General features: G+C 42.5%; 6 protein-coding genes; 3 read left to right on the top strand and 3 right to left on the bottom strand.

The window, feature by feature from the left end:
- Positions 1 to 465: 465 nt before the first annotated feature.
- On the top strand, positions 466 to 2,405 carry GSBLH_T00001532001 (uncharacterized protein; the record flags this gene model as incomplete). The annotated part of the gene is made up of 4 exons (XM_013039951.1): positions 466 to 1,363; positions 1,394 to 1,496; positions 1,529 to 1,970; positions 2,001 to 2,405. The coding sequence occupies 4 exons, from the start codon at positions 466 to 468 to the stop codon at positions 2,403 to 2,405; spliced, it is 1,848 nt and encodes a 615-aa protein (XP_012895405.1).
- A 920-nt stretch (positions 2,406 to 3,325) lies between these two features.
- On the top strand, positions 3,326 to 3,595 carry GSBLH_T00001531001 (uncharacterized protein; the record flags this gene model as incomplete). The annotated part of the gene is made up of 1 exon (XM_013039950.1): positions 3,326 to 3,595. The coding sequence occupies one exon, from the start codon at positions 3,326 to 3,328 to the stop codon at positions 3,593 to 3,595; it is 270 nt and encodes an 89-aa protein (XP_012895404.1).
- Positions 3,596 to 13,742: 10,147 nt separating this feature from the next.
- On the bottom strand, positions 13,743 to 14,012 carry GSBLH_T00001530001 (uncharacterized protein; the record flags this gene model as incomplete). Its single annotated transcript, XM_013039949.1, has 1 exon — positions 13,743 to 14,012. The coding sequence occupies one exon, from the start codon at positions 14,010 to 14,012 to the stop codon at positions 13,743 to 13,745; it is 270 nt and encodes an 89-aa protein (XP_012895403.1).
- Positions 14,013 to 15,109: 1,097 nt separating this feature from the next.
- Positions 15,110 to 15,746, top strand: GSBLH_T00001529001 (uncharacterized protein; the record flags this gene model as incomplete). XM_013039948.1 has 1 exon in its annotated part: positions 15,110 to 15,746. The coding sequence occupies one exon, from the start codon at positions 15,110 to 15,112 to the stop codon at positions 15,719 to 15,721; it is 612 nt and encodes a 203-aa protein (XP_012895402.1). The 3' UTR covers positions 15,722 to 15,746.
- Positions 15,747 to 16,279: 533 nt separating this feature from the next.
- Positions 16,280 to 17,338, bottom strand: GSBLH_T00001528001 (uncharacterized protein; the record flags this gene model as incomplete). The annotated part of the gene is made up of 4 exons (XM_013039947.1): positions 16,280 to 16,633; positions 16,669 to 16,856; positions 16,889 to 17,064; positions 17,097 to 17,338. 4 exons carry the CDS (start codon positions 17,336 to 17,338, stop codon positions 16,280 to 16,282), a joined length of 960 nt encoding a protein of 319 aa, XP_012895401.1.
- Positions 17,339 to 18,205: 867 nt separating this feature from the next.
- On the bottom strand, positions 18,206 to 19,254 carry GSBLH_T00001527001 (uncharacterized protein; the record flags this gene model as incomplete). XM_013039946.1 has 3 exons in its annotated part: positions 18,206 to 19,049; positions 19,080 to 19,178; positions 19,207 to 19,254. 3 exons carry the CDS (start codon positions 19,252 to 19,254, stop codon positions 18,501 to 18,503), a joined length of 696 nt encoding a protein of 231 aa, XP_012895400.1. The 3' UTR covers positions 18,206 to 18,500.
- Positions 19,255 to 21,800: the final 2,546 nt, after the last annotated feature.

Below are 21,800 nucleotides of genomic sequence, written 5' to 3'. Positions count from 1 at the left end.
AAAAGCAGAATTGCGCTTGAATGCTGAGGGATAAGCGTTTTCTGCAAATTGTCACTTTTTTTCTCCCTGGGGTTCTCGATTTCCATAACGATGCAGTTACTTGAGAGGGGCCTTTTGATAACCATCGTTTTGGTTTTGTGTGTGTTGTTTTTCCAATTGTTTGGTTTGGATTGTGGTTTCATGTAGAGAGATATTCAGTTCAAATATTGTCACTTTACATCATTTCTCTATGCAAGGACGTGTATGTGTTTTCGATGTTGTATTCCCTAGTCTTCTCTCTTCTCTATCCAACACTCGGAACTCCGAGAAGAACGTTCTGTGGTTTCTCCTTCTCAAGTACCTCATTCGACCATTAATTCTATCCTTTCCTTGTCGACGTTCACAGAGGCATTCACTCGTGATTCTGTCGCTTCTGAAGCTTCTTCTGAAGCTTCTTCTTTGGTTTCATCGCAATCTGCAGATTCCATGAATGAAGAATCGGTTGTCGTTCAATCTGAAGAGTCCGAAGATTCGCAAATTGTAGATCAGAACACCGAAGAAAAAGGAGACGACGACGAAGAAGAAGAAGAAAAAGAAGAAAAATCCCAAGCCATCCTCCATGCTTCCACCAAAGAAGAACCCCTCCATCTCACCAAACCGCTTCAAGAATCCAACAAACGTGTCAAACAAACACTCAACACCAACCTTCCTCCCTCCTCTTCCCCTTCTCCTTCTCCTTCCTCCGTTCCCGACAGCTCCGCCCTCGAAGACTCCTCCTTCGACACGCTCGAAGAGCAAACCGCGCTCTCCAAATCCGTCCCCGAAGTGCGCGACATCGCCCTCTCCCGCTTCAGCAAGCGCTTCCGCTTCACCAACCGCTACGTCAAGCTCGCCAAGTACGCCAGCGACAACGAGACCTACTACCCGCGGGACCACGTCAGCGACGGCCAGCTCTGGAGCGCGCGCAAGCGCATGATCGACGGCGAGCGCCAGACGCTACGCAGCCTCGCCAGCGACTTCAAGCCACTGCTCCCCTTCTACCAGAACTTCTCCGCGTACCTCCAGGAGAACCCTACCGCGGGAATCATCTCCGCCAAGCAGTGGGAAACGCTCAACGCTCTCTCGGGCACTGCCCAGTCCCACTACCGCAAAAGCATCAACGCGAAGCTCAGTCGCGAGATGAACCGGCGCTACCGCGAAGACACCAAGCGCCGCTCCCGGCTTCTCCGCCGCTTCGTGCGGCGCTCCGCCGATTCTCCGGCGCGCTGCGACGGCTGCAAAGTCGAAACGCCCTTCGAGCTGCGCGTGAGCGGCGGGTCGGCGCTGATTCTGCGGAAATTCGCGGGGAACCGCGAGGAATTCACCATCTACAACTCCACGTTCTGTAGAACCGCGGGGAGTGCGTGAGAGATAGACCGGTTTCCCGCGGAAGACGCGCCGTTCGACGTGACGGGAGTGTGCGTGACGACGCGGGACCGTCTGACGGTGCTGACGCAGCTGTTATACCGGTGGGAAGGGTGTGGATGTTTTGGAGGATCTGATTGGCTAGTCCGCTGGTGATTGTGTTCAACGGAGTGGTGAGCGAGGAGAAAGCGTTCATCGACTATCTCAACACGCACTTCCTGCCCGCCCGTCTCACCACGCTGCTCTATTTAATGCCGCAGCGCGGGTTCTTCCCCGTGAATCTTCTCCGCAACCTCGCGATCCGCAACATCCGCACCACGCACTTCCAAGTCCTCGACATGGATCTCTGGCCCTCTCCCAACACCTACCGCGAGCTGCTTCGTCTCCCGCCCTCGCTCCGCGACGGCCGCGTCGCCGCCATCCTCCCTGTCTTCTTCTTCGACCGCAAGCAAGTCCTCAATCGCTGCAAGTCCTTCTACGACTGCGCTCTCCTCGCTCTCGAGCACCTTCCTTCCAACAAAACCGCGCTCGAGGCCTGTCTCTACGCCAAGGCCTGTCTCTCCTCCAAGCCCGGCATCCGCACACACGTACTCCCGCGGGAATCGCCTCACGCGTAGCTCTACGTCCTTCCCGATTGGTTCACCATCCCCGCGGATATCCCGTTCGTGCAGGTGCGCTGCTTCCTCACGGACTTCCAAGAGCCGTACGTGCTGCTGCGGTACGCGCCGACGACGCCGCTGTTCGACGAGCGGTTTGTGAATTACGGGTACAACAAGGTGCAGCTGTTCGAGCACTTGAGAGCCGCGGGGTACCGGTTCTATATCGCGGCGAACGCGTTCGCGATGGATTTGCCGCACCCGGATTCGAAGTTTAGGACGAATTATTTGAGCAGTTTGAAGGGAGATAAAAGTGACATGCGGAATGTGTATAGTCAGTTCCAGAGGGAGCTGAATACGAATTATAGGAGTGTGAAACCAACTCGAGTGTGTTGTGAATATCCAAGAAAGTTTTATAAGTGGTAATCCAGTTTTTTACTGTTTGTTGGAATGGCACGCAATTTGGATCTGCTCATGGACCTGGTTCCCTCGTGGGCCTTCAAGGCTTTTGATTCTTCGACTCTCTTCATCCAGAGGAAACTTCATGTGACCCATGTAGGCTTTCGCGCTATGGAAGCGATCGGTAGAATCAGGCATCTTCCATCTTATATATTTCCGTTATTTCACTTCTCTATATCATTTGTTTTACCATGTTTCTTTGTACGTAGATAATCTGGCTGTTTTTTGTATAGTAATCCTCTTCTTTATCGAGAAAGCAAAGGATCGAAGGAGTAAACTTCGACCCAAAGCCGTCTTGGTTGGGGATAAGGGAAGTGGAAGAACGTTGCTCATGAATAATGTTTGTTTTGCTCTGTATAGTCCATGTTCTGTAGATTGCCGCAGCCCATAACAGTGAAGTTCAGGAACTCTCTTCTGTGCGGCAGTGCGATATCGCTTTGGAAACCAACACAGACAAAGAAATGAAGCTTCTCCACATTCTTTTTGAAGAATATTTGGCTCCCTCCAATCAAGCAACCCTCGATCTCTCGTTTGCGGTTTGTATTATTTATTTGATCGATGGAACGAATGTGAATGAAGTCGATGCTGCGAATTTTTTGAACACTCTATTCACCAATCCGCAATTCATTGAAAATCCCGCTCCTGTGCTGTTGGCTGTGAACAAGAGCGATTTGAAGAATTGCAAATTCAATACGGATGTTTACGATGCGATTGAGCGAGAGGTTGGGAAGCTTCGAGGCGATGAGAAGTACACCTTTAAGAAATATGCCCCTTGTACGGTCTATTCGATGAATTGTAGCGTGCTAATGAATAATCTGAGGATCTTTTTGGAGTTTATTGGCGCATGTGTTTAATTCGCAGAGTCTAGTTTAAACTTTTTTTACTTTATGCCCGGTGTTTTGTTTGTTTGCTTGGGAAACATTTGCAGGTCACCTCTGGTGGAAGGGTACTTTGTTTCCTACTTTGCCCAGAACCATTTAGCCCCTACTTTCTTTGCGGACTCGGCTGCAACGAGTACATATCATGTTGGAGAGCATCCGCATAGTGGAGGTCAGAAATGTGCGAAAGGACACGGAATTGACATTTCCAAGCATCGTGCTCGCCAAGTGAAAGCTGCTGATTTTGATAACTACGATTTGATTATTGGCATGGATTAGTACGATGAATTTGGGTTTTGTGAGCCGTAGTTCAAACATGGAGGATTTGGAGTATATGAAAAAGAGTTTGAATCCGAAAGGAAAGGCTGAACTGAAAATGCTCGCTGATTTTATTCCCGGGCAACACGGAAAGGAAGTACCGGATGCTTACTATGCTCGAGGTAACATTGGTTTGTTGTATCGATTTGCAGATCAGAAAGCGTGTTTTGAAGAGATTTATCAGATGGCGGCCGATTCTGCTTCCGAGTTGGTTTCATATTTACAAAACAAACAGTACACTTGTTTGTTAAAATCTACGTTGTCGATTTGGGAGAACACTCGAAAAGTCTTGTTTCCTTTGCCTCCTACCGCCCACATCAATCGAATCCGGACATTGCAGAATCGATTCTGCTTGCAAATAATCCCTTCGTTTCACGGGCGTGGAATACAAGTCCGGAGAGTCTGATGGTTTTTGACATCCCTTCCAACACGCATAGAAAACTACACATGAATCCATGCTTCAAAGTTCGTACAAATCACACACAAAAGCGTGAGCAAAAGCACGTTGAACGACAGTCCATCGGACGCAAACGATATTTCCACAAAGTCCTCATGTGTTTCGCTGCCCACACTGTTTCCACTGTTTCCACTGTTTCCACTGTTTCCATGGGATCCATGGGATGATGTGGAGGAGGCAGGAGATTCGGATTCGGAGATTTCCTCGATGATGAATGCATCGGCTTCCTCTCGAATCCGCGTTGTGGATGAATGATCGGGTTTAATAAATTCACTGAATTCGTTTATTGGGGGTGGGGGTTTCGTGGGGGTCTCATCGACCTCTTCTGCTTCTTGTTGGCTTTGCGTCTCTGTGAAAAACAGGCCGATTTCCGGAATTTCGGAATGCGAGGGCTGCGCCCATTCATCGAAATTCGGAGAAACGTAAACGTCTTCGGTCGAAACGGGAACCGACCGTTTCGGAGCCTTCCACGAAACGAAAGCAACAAGAAAAAGAGAAAAAAACAAAAACAAGAAAAGAAAAACGATTGGACCATAACTGGGTTCTTCCATTCTCGCACGTTTCCGCGGTTTTCCACTGCTCGATTGAGTGGGTTCGCTCCCCACGAAGGAAGGTTCGCCGCTGTAGCGATTTCGATCCACTCCAAGTTGAGAGTTTTCGTTTCCAATTCGATTGTGTTCGTTGGTAAAGCTCGAATTCTCGTTGCTGATTCGCGAGATTTCGTTGGTTTGCTGACTGCTTTTGTTGCTTAGGATCGAATTTTCGTTTAGAAATCGAGAGTTTTCATTGCTGAGTCGAGAGTTTTCATTGCTGAGTCGAGAGTTTTCATTGCTGAGTCGAGAGTTTTCATTACTCAGCCGAGAATGAGAGAAAGAAAACGAGGAATCGGAGTGATCAAAAGACGATTCGAGTCGGGATCGAACTTCTTCGTATTCTTCAAAGGGCTGTTTTGTTTGATGTGCTCGGAGTTCTATCGAATACAATCTGTTCTTTAAATCGATCCATTTATTCCGGTTTATGAACGGGGAGTAGGAATCGATCATCGAAATGATGGCTTGAATGTAAGTACACAAAATCGATTCACTCCAAAACAACAAAGTCGTCAAGAGAGTGAGCAACTCGTTCTCTTTCAAAACACCATTTAATCCATCCAGAGAACGCAAAAGAGTTTCGATAATCGACAGATCGTCTTTGAATAGTTTTAGAAAATCGCAAATAACCTCGAGTAGTTCATTTCGTTGCTTTGCTGAGGTTAATACCTTTCGGTTTAAGAGTAAAGAGATTATTTTAGGTGCATAGGCTCTTAATTGCTTCAATGCTGTTAACTGCAGTGAACACAAGAAACGAATTGCAGAATTACGATATTCTTCGCTTTTAGATGAGAGAACATCAATGACGGTTCCCTATTCATAACCTACTATCAAAAACGCGTACCACGTATTTCTGCAACGTTTTAATTTCATATACTGATGGATTTCCCCAATTTATACGCGAAACATTATTTATATACTCGTTCACAATGCCGGCATCGATAATTCCTCTTGAATAGACATAACAGGATGTATTTATCTACGTTTCAATATTCCATATAATACGCACTTCATTCATCGAATTACCGTCATTTGATAGGAAACGAGTGGATGCCTCTATTTTTGGAATTCCATTTTTCGTCCAGGGGATATTCAAGGTTTGAAATCCCTTTTTTATTCCGCATTCTATTGTATGGTTCTTGGAATTATTTTCGTTTGCATATTTGTTTTTGTAAAATTAATTGACACCATCAAACATAGTACTTCCTAATCAATGCCTTTTCTTCATTCCTGTTGATATATATTCAGCGAGTGCTTCGCCTGCCTTTTGCACTAAGACTACAATATCCCATCTGTCCGTATTTGGTTATCAAGTCTTATCCGGTATTTCGTATTTATATACGAGTACCGTCAATTCATGTCGTTTCAAAAAATGCATTCTGCCATCAATGTGTAGTTCGCGACATTTCTTTTTCGAGGTATGGAGTTAGCATATCTTCGTTTCAACTCAACGAGCTTTCGGTTTCAGAAATCTCGATTATTCCTCAATTCCGGCTCAGTTCATTTTCTATATCAGTCGACAAAGTGTTACTTTCTGACACACTGGATTTGATGAATGGAACGCTGGCCTTTCAAAGAGAACAGAACGAGATTTCTTTTCTTTTGCATGCAGATCATTGTACCCTTGTTCAACCGGTGCAATTTCAGTTTGATCAACTGCTAGCTGGGTCCCAACCACTCAGCTGTACTTGCAGTCTATCCGTTGACCACTTGAAGTATATTGCTCCACGGAGCACAATCTATTTGAATTCATTCTCCCTTATCGCATCATCAGATCAACAATTCTCTGGGTCATGCAGACACATCAGAATGAATAGTAACTCAAAGAATGTGGTGGAAGTCAAGGGGATCGCGTTTCAGCCAGATTTCTTTATGGCTTCCTCTCTCTTCTATTATTATTCTCCTTCTCTCCTTGATAGCATCATTCACGACACTTGCTCGATCATTCGGTTTTTGCCAAAATCGCTATGCTTGTCCACATTCTACCACATGATTGCATCTCTCAACCAATGGAAAAATCCTGAGTCAGACCTTTGCAATCGCTCGTTTGATTTTCCATCATTTCGAGACGATAAATCCTCTATTGACAATCCAACACTCTCTATTTCAATTCCATCCTGCACTATTCTCTTTTCAATTGATGTTCAAAACTGTTCACACGGATCAAATCGAAGAGTGATTGAAAGTTCTGATCAAGAGCAAGAAAAAGAAGAAGATGAAGATGTTCATTACGTTACTCTTCATACTTCATTATCATCGTCGATTTCATCCGATGAATGGGTTATTCGGATGATGAACACTTCAATATCGGATCAGGATGAAGGTGAAATAGCGATGATTCGTGCATCTGTTCTCACTGGATTCACTCACCATCACGTTTCATTTTTGGACATTTTCTTTTCTGGAGTTTCTCTTTCTTTTTCAATGTCCAAGTTTGCCACCATCTTTCGAATCGCACAGGAAGTTACTTTTTCAGTTTGGTGTGCGATGTACGATATTGTGGAGGAATTCTGCCAGTGTTCAATCGGAAAACGCAACGATTCGTTTTGCAGGGATCGAAATCGATTTTATTTGGATTGTTCATGGAAGAAATTCAGCCAAGCTTCACAGCCAAGTTTGCGAAATCGCGATTATTCGAACCGTAGAGAAAAAGAGAAGCTTTTGAATGAATGGAGATTAACCCCTGCAACAGATGGCAATCAAGTGGATCGAATTCGATGTGAAGGGCTGGAAATGCGCAGTGAAGAAGATCATTGGTCGATTCAAGTGAGCGAATGGGGAGGGAATCACATGCCTTCGATCGAATTCTATTTCAATAAGGTTTCGTTTCGGATGGAAAACAATGCTGTGATCGATGTTCAAGGCATTACTCTGTGCAAACGATTGATTTGCGATTCACTTCTTAATGAATTCGAGGGAGAAATGAAGGAATCAAAAGCTATTTGGGGAGTAACAACAGGAGAATTGCTTCAGCGATTTGAATACTGCGGAGAGAAACTGGAATGTGAGTGTTGGGATGGAAGGAATTAAATGTGTAGATCATGTGCAAACTCAAGTTTTCGTTGAGAAGCCTCGAATCTATGTAATGTCCCCGACTTCAGCGATTGAAGATATGATTCATCGTATTGAAACCTGTACACGGCTATTGCAGAAGAGTACTGGCTATTACAGACCCTCTTTTTCTCGATTCTACAATTTCTTCTATTGGCAATCTCCAGATCCATCAGAAGAGATCGTGCTAACAATGACAGCGCTCGCCGTGCAATTTTTGGTTGCTATTTCTCCGCTCGAACGTATTTTGTTGAGCAAACTGGGGAGAATCCTTGAATGGAAGGAAGACAACTTAAATCGCTGGTTGAAGCAATCGTACCATCCACTCATCCAAGCACAATCTACTGAAGTCACCGTTAAAAGCTTCGAGTCTTCTTCGGTTGTATCATCGAATGTAATCCAATTCTTATTTCTGGATGATATTTATCCGTCTCTCCAAATCCGGGGAACAAAACTTCAGATCCAATCATCCTCAAGTTCAACTGATATTCGTGGAAACGTGGAATCGATTCGTGGTTGCCCCAAACAAATGAAACTCCAATTGGTGTCTGATTTGTTCCCCAAATGCTCAGTGAAGTTGACTCAATCTCAACCAAAGCAACCAATCACTGCTCAATTCCAAATTGAGGTTGTTAATGTCAGTATTTACAATCCGATTATATCACCCATCCGAATTCGATCCAGTCATTCTGTCATTCACTATACAACAACATCATCATCATCATCATCATCTTCTTCTTCTTCTTCTTCTTCTTTGACAATTTCATTTGATCGCATTGGTGTTTCTGTGCAGCAAGAAAGTACACTGCTCTTCCTGGCTTATCTTCAACATGGAAAAGTGACATATGCGAACTCCAATCTTCTCGTGTCCCCATCTCTCACGGTCAAAATCAACATTCTACCATCCATCTATTCCTATCTACATCCGATTCCCTATTATCCCTCCGTTCCATTCCATTTGGACTTCTTGATTCAATTTGCTTCTTTGGATTTCACACTTCAATCCAATCCATTGATTATCCAACTGATCGCCTCAGAAGGAGCCATAGAATCGAACAAGATCTATTCCCTAAAACAGCTTCAACTGAATGTTTCCTATCCCAACAACAAACCCAGAACGTTGGCTTTAGTGAAACGCGTTCATGGAGTTTCTTCGATATTTGAAATAGACAAGATCCAGGCTGGAATATCTGCTGGACTCGTTCAAAGTTTGATTGATTTGCAATCCGATTTGCAGCCTTGGATCGTTCATTTCATCACCGAACCTCGAATCAATCGATTATTGAATCCATCTGAACAGCCATCCCAACCCTTGGATTCCTTTTTGATTCATGTCAAAATTGTAAATGTCATGTATGTTTCGCTCCATCCAGATCCGCAGCTCGTTCACCAAATAGGACTAATCTGTCAAATATCCGATTTTTCATTGTCTTCTACGACTCTTTCTTGGCACAATTGCGACATTTCGGTAAAATCCAGCAAATCCCCATTTTCGATGGACACTTTTTCTAATCTCAACTCTGCCTGCATATTATCCATTCCTTCTCCATCCGTTGAATACATGCGATCGTATCTTTCTCTTCGAATTCCACAAATCGAAAGCACAATTAGTCTGTCGGAGATGTCGATGATTCTGGGTTTATTGAACGAAATGAGCACTCCAAATCGTGGCCATTTCATAGCGATTCCTCGAAAAGTGGGGAAAGAGCAACTCTTGGACACAAGAAATCAATGGTTACAAAGAAAATGGAATCAGCAATACAAGGATGCAGATGAACTGCTTGAAGTGTTGAATGCGATGTGCAAATCGCTGGAACTTCAGCAAATGAAGCTTCCAGAAAAGGTGAACATGAACATTGAGTCGATTGACATTCAGCTGAATGTGGAGAACGATATCATATCGAAACTCAACTTTACGCAACTTGAATGTGAGTTGCTGGTGGAGAATAATTCGTTAATCCATTCCACTTTTTTGATTGATTCCACGAATCTCTATTTCAATCACCCCACATTGGATCGTCCATTGAAAGTGAAACGATTCTTTTTGCCCAATGAAGAAACCAACCACAGCAAATCTGAATCCAATTCCACAGTACTGGAACTACCCACACAAGGACCCGAGCCTTTGTCTCCTTTTCTTCATGTCACATTGAATATCGAACTCAGTCAACTGCCGCGTGTTTCCTCGGTCGTTGTGAGTATTTCTCCCCTCCAACTGCATTTTTCTATTCCGGCACTCAAATCAATAGCTTCATTCTTTGAGGATGCCTCGATTTCGAAACATCCAAAGCCGTCGTATTTCTCGCAAGCGATCAATTTGCGATATTTGCGAGTCAATGCGATCCACGTTTATTGTGAATTGTTCTCCTCTACTGTTGATGTGAATTACGCATTGATTCCATTTCGATTGCATCCAGTCACATTACACGATCGGATTTGCTCCATCAAGCAGATCTTCTCGTCTTTGCGGATGCATTTAATCGCAGATTTACTCTCTCAAGCCACACAACATGTTTCCCAAGCATCCGCTGTAATGGCTAATGCAATGGGATTCTCTGGGATCGTTTCGCTATTGCGAAGGCCTGTTCCTGTTCCTTCGCTTGTGAACGCGAAACGAAGAAAGAAGCAGCGATCGAGAAAGATTCGACTTCTATTAGGAAAGCACGTTCACGACTCTCCGATTCCTTCTCATTCGGAATCAACACCGATTTGCACGGAAGTTCAGCAAGAAACCTTTGTAAACAATCGATTTGAGGAACTTCAAAGCATGCTTTTGTCTGTTTATTTGATTAAGTTCTTGAATGTTTGATTCGTCCAGTGGTGCGAACAAGCGAGTTGAAAGTGGAAATATGAGATTACTTGATAAAAATGTGATATATAATTAGGTTATTGAGTAGAAGTGAAATGAGAACGGCCATATCTGATGGAAAGCGCCCTAACCCGTCCGATCTAGGAAGCTAAGTCATCACGAGTCGAGTTAGTACCAGTGTGGGTGACTCGCTGAGAAGTCTCGATGCTGTTCTTTTACTCCAATGTTTTATTCTATTCTATTCTATGTATACAGTGATCTATTCCTATTCAATAAGTCAAAATCAATATCCTAATTCAATATCAATCATTCTATTGTATTGTATTGTATTGTATTATCTACCGATTTAACAATGGATTCACAAATGTGAATAATCATCCAATATCAATCGATTCCAACCATTCCATTGTGTCACTATCAAATCCAATCTTATTATTCATGATGATCATGATTATGATGATGATTATTCGAAGCAAGCAGTTTCCTATCAATATTGAACAAATCCTAGTTCAAACCTATTCAAACCATCATTTGTATATTATTTTTATTATTATTATTATTATTGGTAGATTGGATTCATCATTTGTGAATGTTCAATATGTGATCATTGGCTCATTGGTAATAATTATAATGATAATAATGATGATAATGATCGAAAACAATGATTGATTGATAGAAACAACAATCATAATTCAGTATCATTGTTAAAATGGTAAAGAAGAACATCATAATAATTAGGCAGGATTGATATCTTGATAATTATAGAATCATGAATTGTGATCAAGAATCGGTTTGAAACAAACAAGCATTCAATCAATCGAAATAATCCTAAACAATGACGAATCACTGAACAAATAAAATCAAATCAAAATTATAGATTTATTCATGGATCTGGACAAGATCAGCGAGAATGGAAGAAACATCTATGAATCAAATCAAATCAATCAAACTATACTCGAAATTAATTGTGCTTGAACTCTCTTGAATGAATTAGGTAGGTTGACATTTCGAAGATTTGGAATATCTAAATACTATCCATATTCAATATTCAGAAATACTTGCCAATGTCACTACACGAGGATAAAGGAAACTCCATTGTACAGAAGTGAATGATGTTAGATTTGGAAGATCTACAAAGCAAATCATAACCAATCAATTCATTATTACTTCGCATTATCAATGAACTTGAATCACTGACACTACCTTCAAGTGCACCATAACCAAGTTGAATGGATTGTAATGATGGAAGATCTACATCAATCATTTCATTCGAATTCATTCAATACTTTCAATTATTGTCGATAAGGATTCACGGAATGCATAATATCCTAATGTAATGGATTGTAGATTTGGAAGATCTATGCATCATTCAAATATTCAATATCATATCAATACCTCGAATCACAAACGAACTACTGAAGAAATTGTATGAATAACTTCCAATTGGTCCAATTTGAATGGATTGTAATTGTGGTAGATTCTTCAATTCAAAGTCTCCAGCAAAATCACTGAAACTATATTCACCAATTTGAATGGATTCCAATGATTCACAATTCAATATGTGGAATGATTTTGATATATCATATATATTATCATTATATTCATCATATTCATCATAATCATCATCATTAATATCATCATCAAAATCATCATCATCAAAATCAAAATCAAAATCATCTGATTTCACTTCCGTAAATGAATTGCTTCCGATATTGATAGTTTCCAATCGATTCAATCCATCGATTTGAAATGTTTTCACTGATCCAAAACAATCATCACCGATTTCGATTGATTCCAAATTATACAACAATGAAATATCCCAATCAACTAATATGCAATTGTTAATTAGTATCAAATGTTTGACTCCGATATTTAGTGGTTTACTTCTATTTCCCTTGTAAAATATAGTATCAAAATCACTTTCATTTCCATAACACCAATTACAATGTTTTATCATCATTTCTTTGCGATTATACACTTTTCCTCTTCCAAATCGATTATCATCACACCAATATCCTTCATATTCAATACATCCATTATTATGATAACTCGTTCCATATCCAAATCGTTTCCAATTGATCATTATGCCCTTGTACACCAAGAATCCATCATCATCATACATTTCACCATATCCAAATGGAATTCCTATTCTACCTTCTTTATTTGTCAATACCAATCCTTCAAATCGAGTCCCATGATCCAAATCCACGATTCCTTCTACCAAGAATTCTTCATTATATGAAATAGCACCAATTTGATGATTTTCAAACACTTTCAACACTTTCTGCTCATTGAGCACAAATCCTTGATTCATGAATACTCCACTATTGAAGAGCAATACTACACATTCTCTATTACTCAAAATGAGTGAAATCCAGCCATTTGGTTTCATTTCTTTACCCAGTATTATTTGCACATTTTGAATGGTGGAACTATCAATATGATAGTTACTAATAGTAGAGTTGACAAAATCAACAATGCTTTGCATCAAAATAAAAAAAAGCTTACGAAAACATATCTTTTGAAAAGATCTGTTTCCTTATTTCTCGATAGAACACACGTCATGGATTATTGTGTATGGCTTTGATATACTGGTGTGTTACACACGAGAATAGATATAATAAAATCTCATTTTCTCCACCCATTCCTATTATTCTTTATTTCGGTGCATTCCCATCTATTCATGTATTTTTGTGTTATTTTCAGATACTTATAGCTATAATTGTATAATATTACGCATTTTGATCACCTTTACTCTCTCATGTCAGAATGACTGTTCTATTAAGTCTATAATGGATATATGTTCTTCAAAATATATCAATTATGTGGTAGTTGATCTTGTTTAGCAACAATCGAACTCACAATAGTAAATACTGTTGGAATGGTTTGATTCGTAATAGAGAGTATGGCAGTAGTATGTAGAATGCAAAATCCATCATTTCTATTTGACAAGTGGTTTATTGTATTGATTCTCTGTTGATACTTCGATTCTCTTCTGTCACAATGATTATCCATATTGAATACAAAGAATGATATTGCAGAGAAAGGAATGTGGTTCATAGATTGAAATGGTGAATAGGAATCATAGTATCATTAAACAAGACAATCGATTGAATAATATGATGGATGGAATCCATGAATCCTATGAATGAAAACCTTGCTTTCTATTTGATCAACAAAACAATGTGAAATGTAATGTGATTAACATAGCAATAGTATAAAATAAACAAGTAATATTGAGTGAATGAATGAATGAATATGCCATCCATCATAGAGATCTCTTCCACTCACTTCCACTCCATCTTTCCATTCCACTTCGCGAGTAGCAATCCGAGTTTCTTCATCGATCCAGTATCCTCGACCATTTCGAAGAAACGATTCTTTCGATTCATCATACACGAATTCACCCACATAGAGGGGAATTCGATTCGAAGCGATGGTATTGTTACCGTTTCGCTTGAACTCGATCATAATGGCTCCTTCGATCTTGCGGATGATCTCCACCAGCTTGTTTTCCTTCCAGATCCCTTCGAGCAGCATGGCACCCGTTTTATCGTCATTTTTGGTTCTTTTCTTCACGTTCTCTTATACATCATGGTTATCCGTATGATTGAAATTGCGTTAATCCAAATTATCATCAATCTACTGTAAAAAAACAACAACACTAGATTCAAATCAAGTAATTCCGCCGATTTTAGCTTTATCATCTTCTATTTCAAACTATATGTTATGAACTCCATTTCGGAATAGGCATACTGTGTTTTCTTTCTTTCTAGTGTATTCATCATAGTGCTTGCCTTGTAAACATTGCAAACTACGTTGCAGGCATTCAGTATCATTTTCTTGAGCTTTCCACGTAGTATGTAACCTTCTAATGATAATACATTTCTCTGGAATCTTTGTTGTCTGTAATTGTTCCCCATTTGTGTCCCCATTTTTCGAATTTACATTTTTGCATTATGATATGCCTTTCTATCAAGTCAGTGTATATAGGCTATTTCAATTTTAACTTTGTTCTTTAGAATCACATTTTTTGAAATGTGTGGTTTATACATAAGGAGAGAATGAAATTTCAAAAGAATGACATTCCCTCGTATTTAGTTTTGTATGGAAATGCTTAGTGTTGATTTGCATTAATAAGTCACTGTGATTGTGAGAATTTGAACAGATGTATTTTGTTTTCTTCTATATTACTTGGAAATGATAAGTTGCAATAAGAATTACCTCAACCTCAGAAAAGACGTCAACACAATTTGGTAATCGTTTCTTTATTATATCAATACTTCAATTAAAACAACAGAACAACTTAATGTATTCTCCACTTATATTCATCCACAAGTATCCAATTCTGTGTTGCTAATCTATTCTACTATTCATTCTATTTTCGGTTTTCAACATAGTCATTCATAAACTGTTCGATTGTTGTATATTCAGAATCCTTGAGAAAAGAAGGGAGTTTCATTCATTTGTTCCCAACCTTTTCTTTGTACAAAAATGAGCTATCTATCTACATTAATATTCATTAATTATTTATTTATTTATTTATCTATATTTATACAAGTTAAGAAATGCCCGTCACGATTCGTCAAACTGCTCCCAACTTTTGTTTGAATGGAGCTCAAGGAACTGAAACAATTTCTAATATTTCGCTTGATAACTACAAGGGAAAGTGGGTAATTCTGTTGTTCTACCCCATGGATTGGACTTTCGTTTGTCCCACCGAAATATTCGCTTATAATGATGCTACGGACAAGTTGGCTGCAGTGAACACTGTAGTGCTTGGAATTTCTGGAGATTCTCCTTATACTCATTTGAGTTGGTTGAAGGCATCCCGTTCTGAGGGTGGACTGGGTGGTCTTATCAATATTCCGTTGCTTTCGGATGTGACTCGTGAGACGATGAAGAACTATGGAGTATACAATGAAGATAAATCGGGTTTGGATTATGCTCAAGCTTTCCGAGGATTGTTCTTGATCGATCCGAATCAGAAAATCCGTCATATTTATATAAATGATAATGGAGTTGGTCGTAGTGTGGACGAAACGATCCGTGTGATCAAGGGACTTCAGTTCAGTGATGAACACGGAGAAGTTTGTCCTGCGAACTGGCACGAAGGTGATAAAACTTTCGTTCCTAACAATGCAGGAATCTCGAAGTTCTTGGTGAATTTGAAGAAGTAAAATATGTATGTGTGATATGATAGCATTTTTGTTTGAAAACACAACACTGGAATCGTTTGTTCTCGATTGCAGTTGATGAAGAATCAGAAATGTAACTCAAAATATGTGAGTGAATGAGTGATGATAAGAATGTGATATATAAATAGGTTAGTGAATAGAAATAAAATGAGAACGGCCATATCTGATGGAAAGCGCCCTAACCCGTCCGATCTAGGAAGCTAAGTCATCACGAGTCGAGTTAGTACCAGTGTGGGTGACTCGCTGAGAAGTCTCGATGCTGTTCTTTTACTCCAATATTTCTTTCTATTCTTCTCCACTCCACTCCATTCCACTCCACACAGGAAATCATCCATTGTTGTTTTAAACTAAACCATTCAATCTACTCACTCCATTATCAGTTATAAATATCATTGAATGAATCTATTAGCATTTCCCACACCTTTTTATTTTTTCCCAATCCCCTTTCTTCTCTCTCTGAGCACATACACACACACATACACACACATATATATATATATATATATATATATAATAACAAACAAACAACACGCAAACAGCTTACAACGCAATCTCTGTGATCGGATCCCGCATCATCGTACTCACAGTATACTCCATCGCATTCGAATTCCCCTCCAGCGAATGAATCGCCGGAATCGCGATCGAATTCTGCGCTTTATGGCTCCCCTCGCCCGCCTCCAATCCCTGCTGCATCCCCAACTCCGTCTGCAGCGGCTGCAAAAACAAATTCTCCGGCGATTCCTTCGCGATCTTCAGCTCGCCGCTCGCATCCAGCTCCTTCTTTCGAAGCTCCTGCGACTGCCCGAACTTGTGCAGCTCCGCTTTCTCCTTCTTCAGCGCCTTGTTGATTGCCATCGCTCGCTTCAGCTGCAAGTCGAGCTTGGCCGCCTTCACCTACACAACATCAAAATTGTCGTGTTGCGGATTACTCGATAGCGATTCTGTGCGCGAATAATCTTCTCGCGAAGTTCGTGTTCGATGGCCGACTCCGTTCCGCCCGTGTTATGCCATAATTTTTCGTGTCGCTTCAGACTCTTGGGAGAAGAGAACGAACGATCACAGCCTTTGAAGTGGCATTTGTAAGGGTCTTCTTCGGTGTGCAGACGACGGTGAATTTCTGCGTTTCATCGGTTTGGAGGGAAATTCTACCCAAATAATTTTTCGTCTTAAAACATTTATTGCAGTTCGGAAAGCTGCATTTGAAGGGCTTTTCGGGGTTGTGCGTGAGTTCGTGGCGCTTCAGAGCGCATTTATCCGTAAAGCTTTTACCACAATCCGGATAGGAGCAACAGAATGGCTTCTCTCCTGTGTGAATGCGAATATGTCTAGCCATTCATCCCAACAAATGCATCCCTACCGCTCCAATGCCCACTGCGAATCAAAACTTCGATCACATCCTATATATTGACAAGGGTAACGGCGAGGCCGCTTGCACGGTCTTTGGGGAGGGCGGTGAATTAAGTAATCCTGAGCATTCTGTTGAGGATTCACAATTCCTTGATACAGCGGCATTCCGCTTTCTAAAGGACCGATTGTTTGTAGCTGAGCTAAGTCTTGAGAGATAATATACGAATTCTGGTTTGAATGGAACGGAGTCATTCCAGGAAAGGAAACGGCGTTCGACTGAATCATACTCGTGTTTTGTGCTGCTTGCCGAGCATTGACTTGCCCCGTAGTGAGTTCACCAGGATAGCTGAAGCTCTGGTTCCTACAAGTCAGCCAGTGGTGAGAGAAGGAAAGCTACATGAAAACCAGCTAGTCAGGATGTTTTGAACAAAAAAACAATGTGTCACAAATATCATAAATTATAGCTTCGGACCAAATGTATGCCGAAAAGAACGCTTATAAAAATAGCTTCGACGACGTAGTAACATCAAAAAAGTGGACAATCCGGTTAAGCAAAAAAAGAGAGCCTACGTGTTAGATACGTGACAAAGTAGAATGAAATACCAAAGCTTTCAGATGACTCATCTCAATCCCGCTCGCATCCAGAGGTTCCGCACACGCAAATGTCTGCAATTGATTTACATCGTCAATAAGCAACATGAATCTCACGACTTGTCTCTTTGCCATTCACACTACGCTAGAAATAAAAATACAATATGTACGTTGTAACACATAAATTTTCCTGCACCCATCCAGTCTCCGAGCATTCTTTATGGGTCTAGACATAATCCGTCCTTTGTTATCACACAAGATGGTGTTCTTTACACTGCATACACGTTCCAATCGGATTACATTGTACTTGTTCCCTAATTTACTTAACACGGAAAGTTGCCTACTCTTGATTCTGTCCACATACAAGATGCAGTAATATACATAAACAAACAAAATATCGGAAACTCATTGAACAGGAATGTGTCAGTTTTTTTTTAATCTCTCCCATTTCCTCCTCGATTCTCATTCAAACCAACATTTACCCTCCAATCCCTTCTCTCACCCTCGTATGTTTCCAACAAACACTCCATCACCTAAATCACTCATTCTTCCTCACTTCGCTTCCCCTTCCCCTTCTTTCTTCTCTTCTCCCCCTTCTCCTCCCATATCCACCATCTCTCCCAACTCGTTCGCAATCGAGCTCGCCGTGTTCACCGCCGCGTTCCACCACGTCGTCGCCGTTCCCGCCAGCCAGCTCCATCCTTCCTGCGCCTTCTGCTTCACTTCTTTCTGCAGCTCCGGGTCCGTCAGCTTCGTCTTCACCGCCGAAACGCCGCTCTCCAGTTTTTCCTGGATTCCCGTTTCCCGCCACGTCTGCAGAACACTATTCCCCACTGAGCTCAGCGACTCCCCGAACCTGACCGTCAGGTTCCACGTTTCTACGATACTCGCCGAGCGCTTTGGAGACGTTTTCGGGCAAACCGAAATCGAAGTTCGAAGAATTCGAAGAATTCGGAGCGTTCGAATCGTTCGAAGCGGTTACAGGGGTCGAACCGAAGCCCTGAAGTGATGAGAAAACGCGTGGAAACTTACTTGGCTCCCCAAACCTTCTTCGCCGAATTTGGAACGAAGGCGATCTTGCGGGGTTTCTTCGGATGAGACGGCATAGTCTGCAGGGAGCTCGGTCGGAGGTTCTTCGCCTCGGATCTTCGCTTTGATGCTGGGAATAAGAAGTGGAACACGCCAGAAGGTACATTTCACGGTAGAGCGCGGCTGCGGGGCTGGAGTACTTCTCACGGATTGTTGCATCGTTCGAAATTCCGTGCTCCTCAAAGAAGCTGCGCAAGGATTGATTTCCACCAACCTGCATAGCTTTGATCTCGTCTTCCGTCCAGGAATCCATCTGGACGGAGCGTACAAAGCTCAGGTGGACCTGTGCGTGAGAAACCTTGGATGATCAAACTCCGAGTCCTCTGTGTTTTCCGGAACACTCCAAGCAGATAAACGTGCCGTAAGACACAGAAGCCCACTGAGGGCGGGAAGCGCCGCAATCTACACACACCTAATTCACACAGATTCTTCGAGCGTACATTATTACCTGGGAGAGCACGCAGCTCCGCCAGCACTTCGTTTGGCATATGATTCATTCTGTATTATCTTTTAGAAATAATACGATACGATCGTTTGTGAAGAATCGTACGAAAAAGTGGATTTCCAAAAGGCGAAAAGCGTTGTAAAATATATATATATAAAAGAACTTTCAAATCTATTCAATTCCAATCTATTTCTTTCTATCTCATTCCATCGTTTGTTTTGTCACTAGTGATAGAAACAATCAAACACTTTTTAACGATTGTATTTTTTTTAATAAATAGAAGCACTTTTATAATCCCATTCTTACGATTGAACGAGAATCCATGATTCGTATTTCTGGCGGAATAGAATCACTGGATTTCGGTAATATTTATTGTAACGGCGTGTAAGGATTGAATGGATCCTTTTGCGTGTAGGCCTGTTGCAAGAGATATAACAATTGAAAATACAACCGATACGACAATCTATGTGGAGTTTTCGTTTTCTTCTGCATTTTCCGGCGTGGAGCTGGAAATTGAGAAGAACAATCCGAATATGGAATATCTGCAATGTACTCATTGGATTGTATGTGTGGATAACGAAAAGACAGCTTCGCTGAGAATCCAGTCTACCGCTATGCCCAACGTCCAAATGAATTATATTCTAGTATCTACAAGACAAGTAAAGCAGAATTAAAGAAGGGCGAGTCACGTCGATTCCTTCTCTTTCTCATCGTAACCAAGGAAATCTTGGAATCCACCGTATTTTATTTAAGTCATTGATTTACAAAACCAGCATTCTGCTCCTGTTCCTCCTGCTCTTGCTGCTCCTGTTCCAGACAAATCCTCGCAGCCCTTCTCCGCGCGCGGCGATCTTCATCTTCGCTGCTACTCTTCCTCCGCTTCCTCCCAAACCACCACAGAACACCTTCCCCTTCTCTTCCGCACCTGCGAGACCCACGTGATCGCCTCACAATCGGAGTGTTTCATGAACGATCTTCACGTCGGAATCTTGTATGAGCGCACCATCACCATCACCAACCCCTCGCATTTCCCCGTCGCTTTTTCCCTCCAAACCGTTCCCTCCTCTTCCTACATCTGCTCCATCTTTATTCCCACCGACGAAACGCCCAAGTACCGCGTGGTCACGGCGGAATCTGAGATAGATTGATGCAAAAACCCACGATTTTGGCAGAAAACGAGTCGATTTCGATGCTGTTGCGCGTGCAGCCGCTGCAGACCGGCTACCACACGATTCCTCTGCGCTTGCAGAACGAAACGGACCTCACAGACAGCACGGAGTTGTCCATCATTACCGTAATCATCATCCCTGCTCTGTGTCTGTTTAGCTCACAACCAAAGCCATTAAGCAAAACGACGTGTTTTTATCGCTCGCACAGGGCCGGCCGCTCACCGGCGACGACGCGATCGTCGATTTTGGCGGCTGCTTCGAGGGCGTTTCATCCAGGCGGGAGTTATTTTTAACGAACGATTCCGAATTCGATTTGGCGGTCCGCATGACCTCCGACCGCACCGAGGAGGTTTCCGCGGGAATGGCGAGATGATGGGTAGATCGCGTTCGTGGCGAACCAATCGCGGATTCCCGCGGAACTCGACGAGAGCCAATCAGCGTTGACGCCGGACAGTTTCTCCACGGAAATGTAGAATCGTGGAATTGTGGTAAGGGACAGCGGGCTGACGCAGTGGGAAGAGAGAAACGTGGAAACCGTATCGGTGCGCGCGCATTCTTCGTTCCGAATTTACTTGGATTACACGCCGAAGAAACGGAACCGCGGGGAATCGAGTCTGGAGCTACGCAGCCAATCATTTTACTTGCTTTTTGAGATTCGGTCCAAGCGCGATTACGGGGAAATCGGGCTTTTCTGCAGAGCGCAGACCTGCCAGAGCCGACTCGCCGTCACTCCCGCGATTCACTACCAGAATTGTGTTCCGGGCGGGAGTTTCACGCACGACATGGTGATCACGAACGAAGTAGGATAATCGCGGTTTTTTTTTTTACTGACCCTCAGTCGCCTTTGGCGTGTCCCGCGGTAATCGCGTGCTCGGCATCGTCGCTGAGCTTCGCGTATCCGACGCTGGAGTCGCTGGCGTCGGAAGAATTGGCGCGGCTGCAGACGCAGATCGCGCATCCGATCGCGGACATCGCGTACTCGATCGTGATTCCAGAAAACGGGGCGATTTCGATCCCCGTGACGTACACGGTGCGCACGACGCACAGCGAGTATCACAACTACGTGGAGATCTTTAACATCGCCGCGGCGCCGCCGCAGTGTCTGCAATGCAAGGTAGAAAATAGCCTCGATTTCGGTCATGCCAAGATTCTGGCCGATATTTTGCAGCCGGACACTTCCCTCCATAACGCGATTTGTGTTTCCGATCCGTGTGCCGAGGCGGGGAATTCCATAAAAAATCGGCTCGATTTTGGGAAGGTGGTATTTGGGGCCCATATGTTACGATGTGTCCGGATTCTGAACCAAAAGGCCTTTCCGCTCAATCTTTTCTTCACGCTCCCCGCGGAAATCACCGCCTATTACATCCCCGCGGAAACAAAACCCGCGGTACCGATTTGTGTTCCTTCCTATGCAGCGACT

Source organism: Blastocystis hominis (assembly GCF_000151665.1).
Source record: "Blastocystis hominis, Singapore isolate B (sub-type 7) whole genome shotgun sequence assembly, scaffold_11".
NCBI lineage: Eukaryota > Bigyra > Opalinata > Blastocystidae > Blastocystis > Blastocystis hominis.
This window is presented reverse-complemented; position numbering and strand designations above follow the sequence as displayed.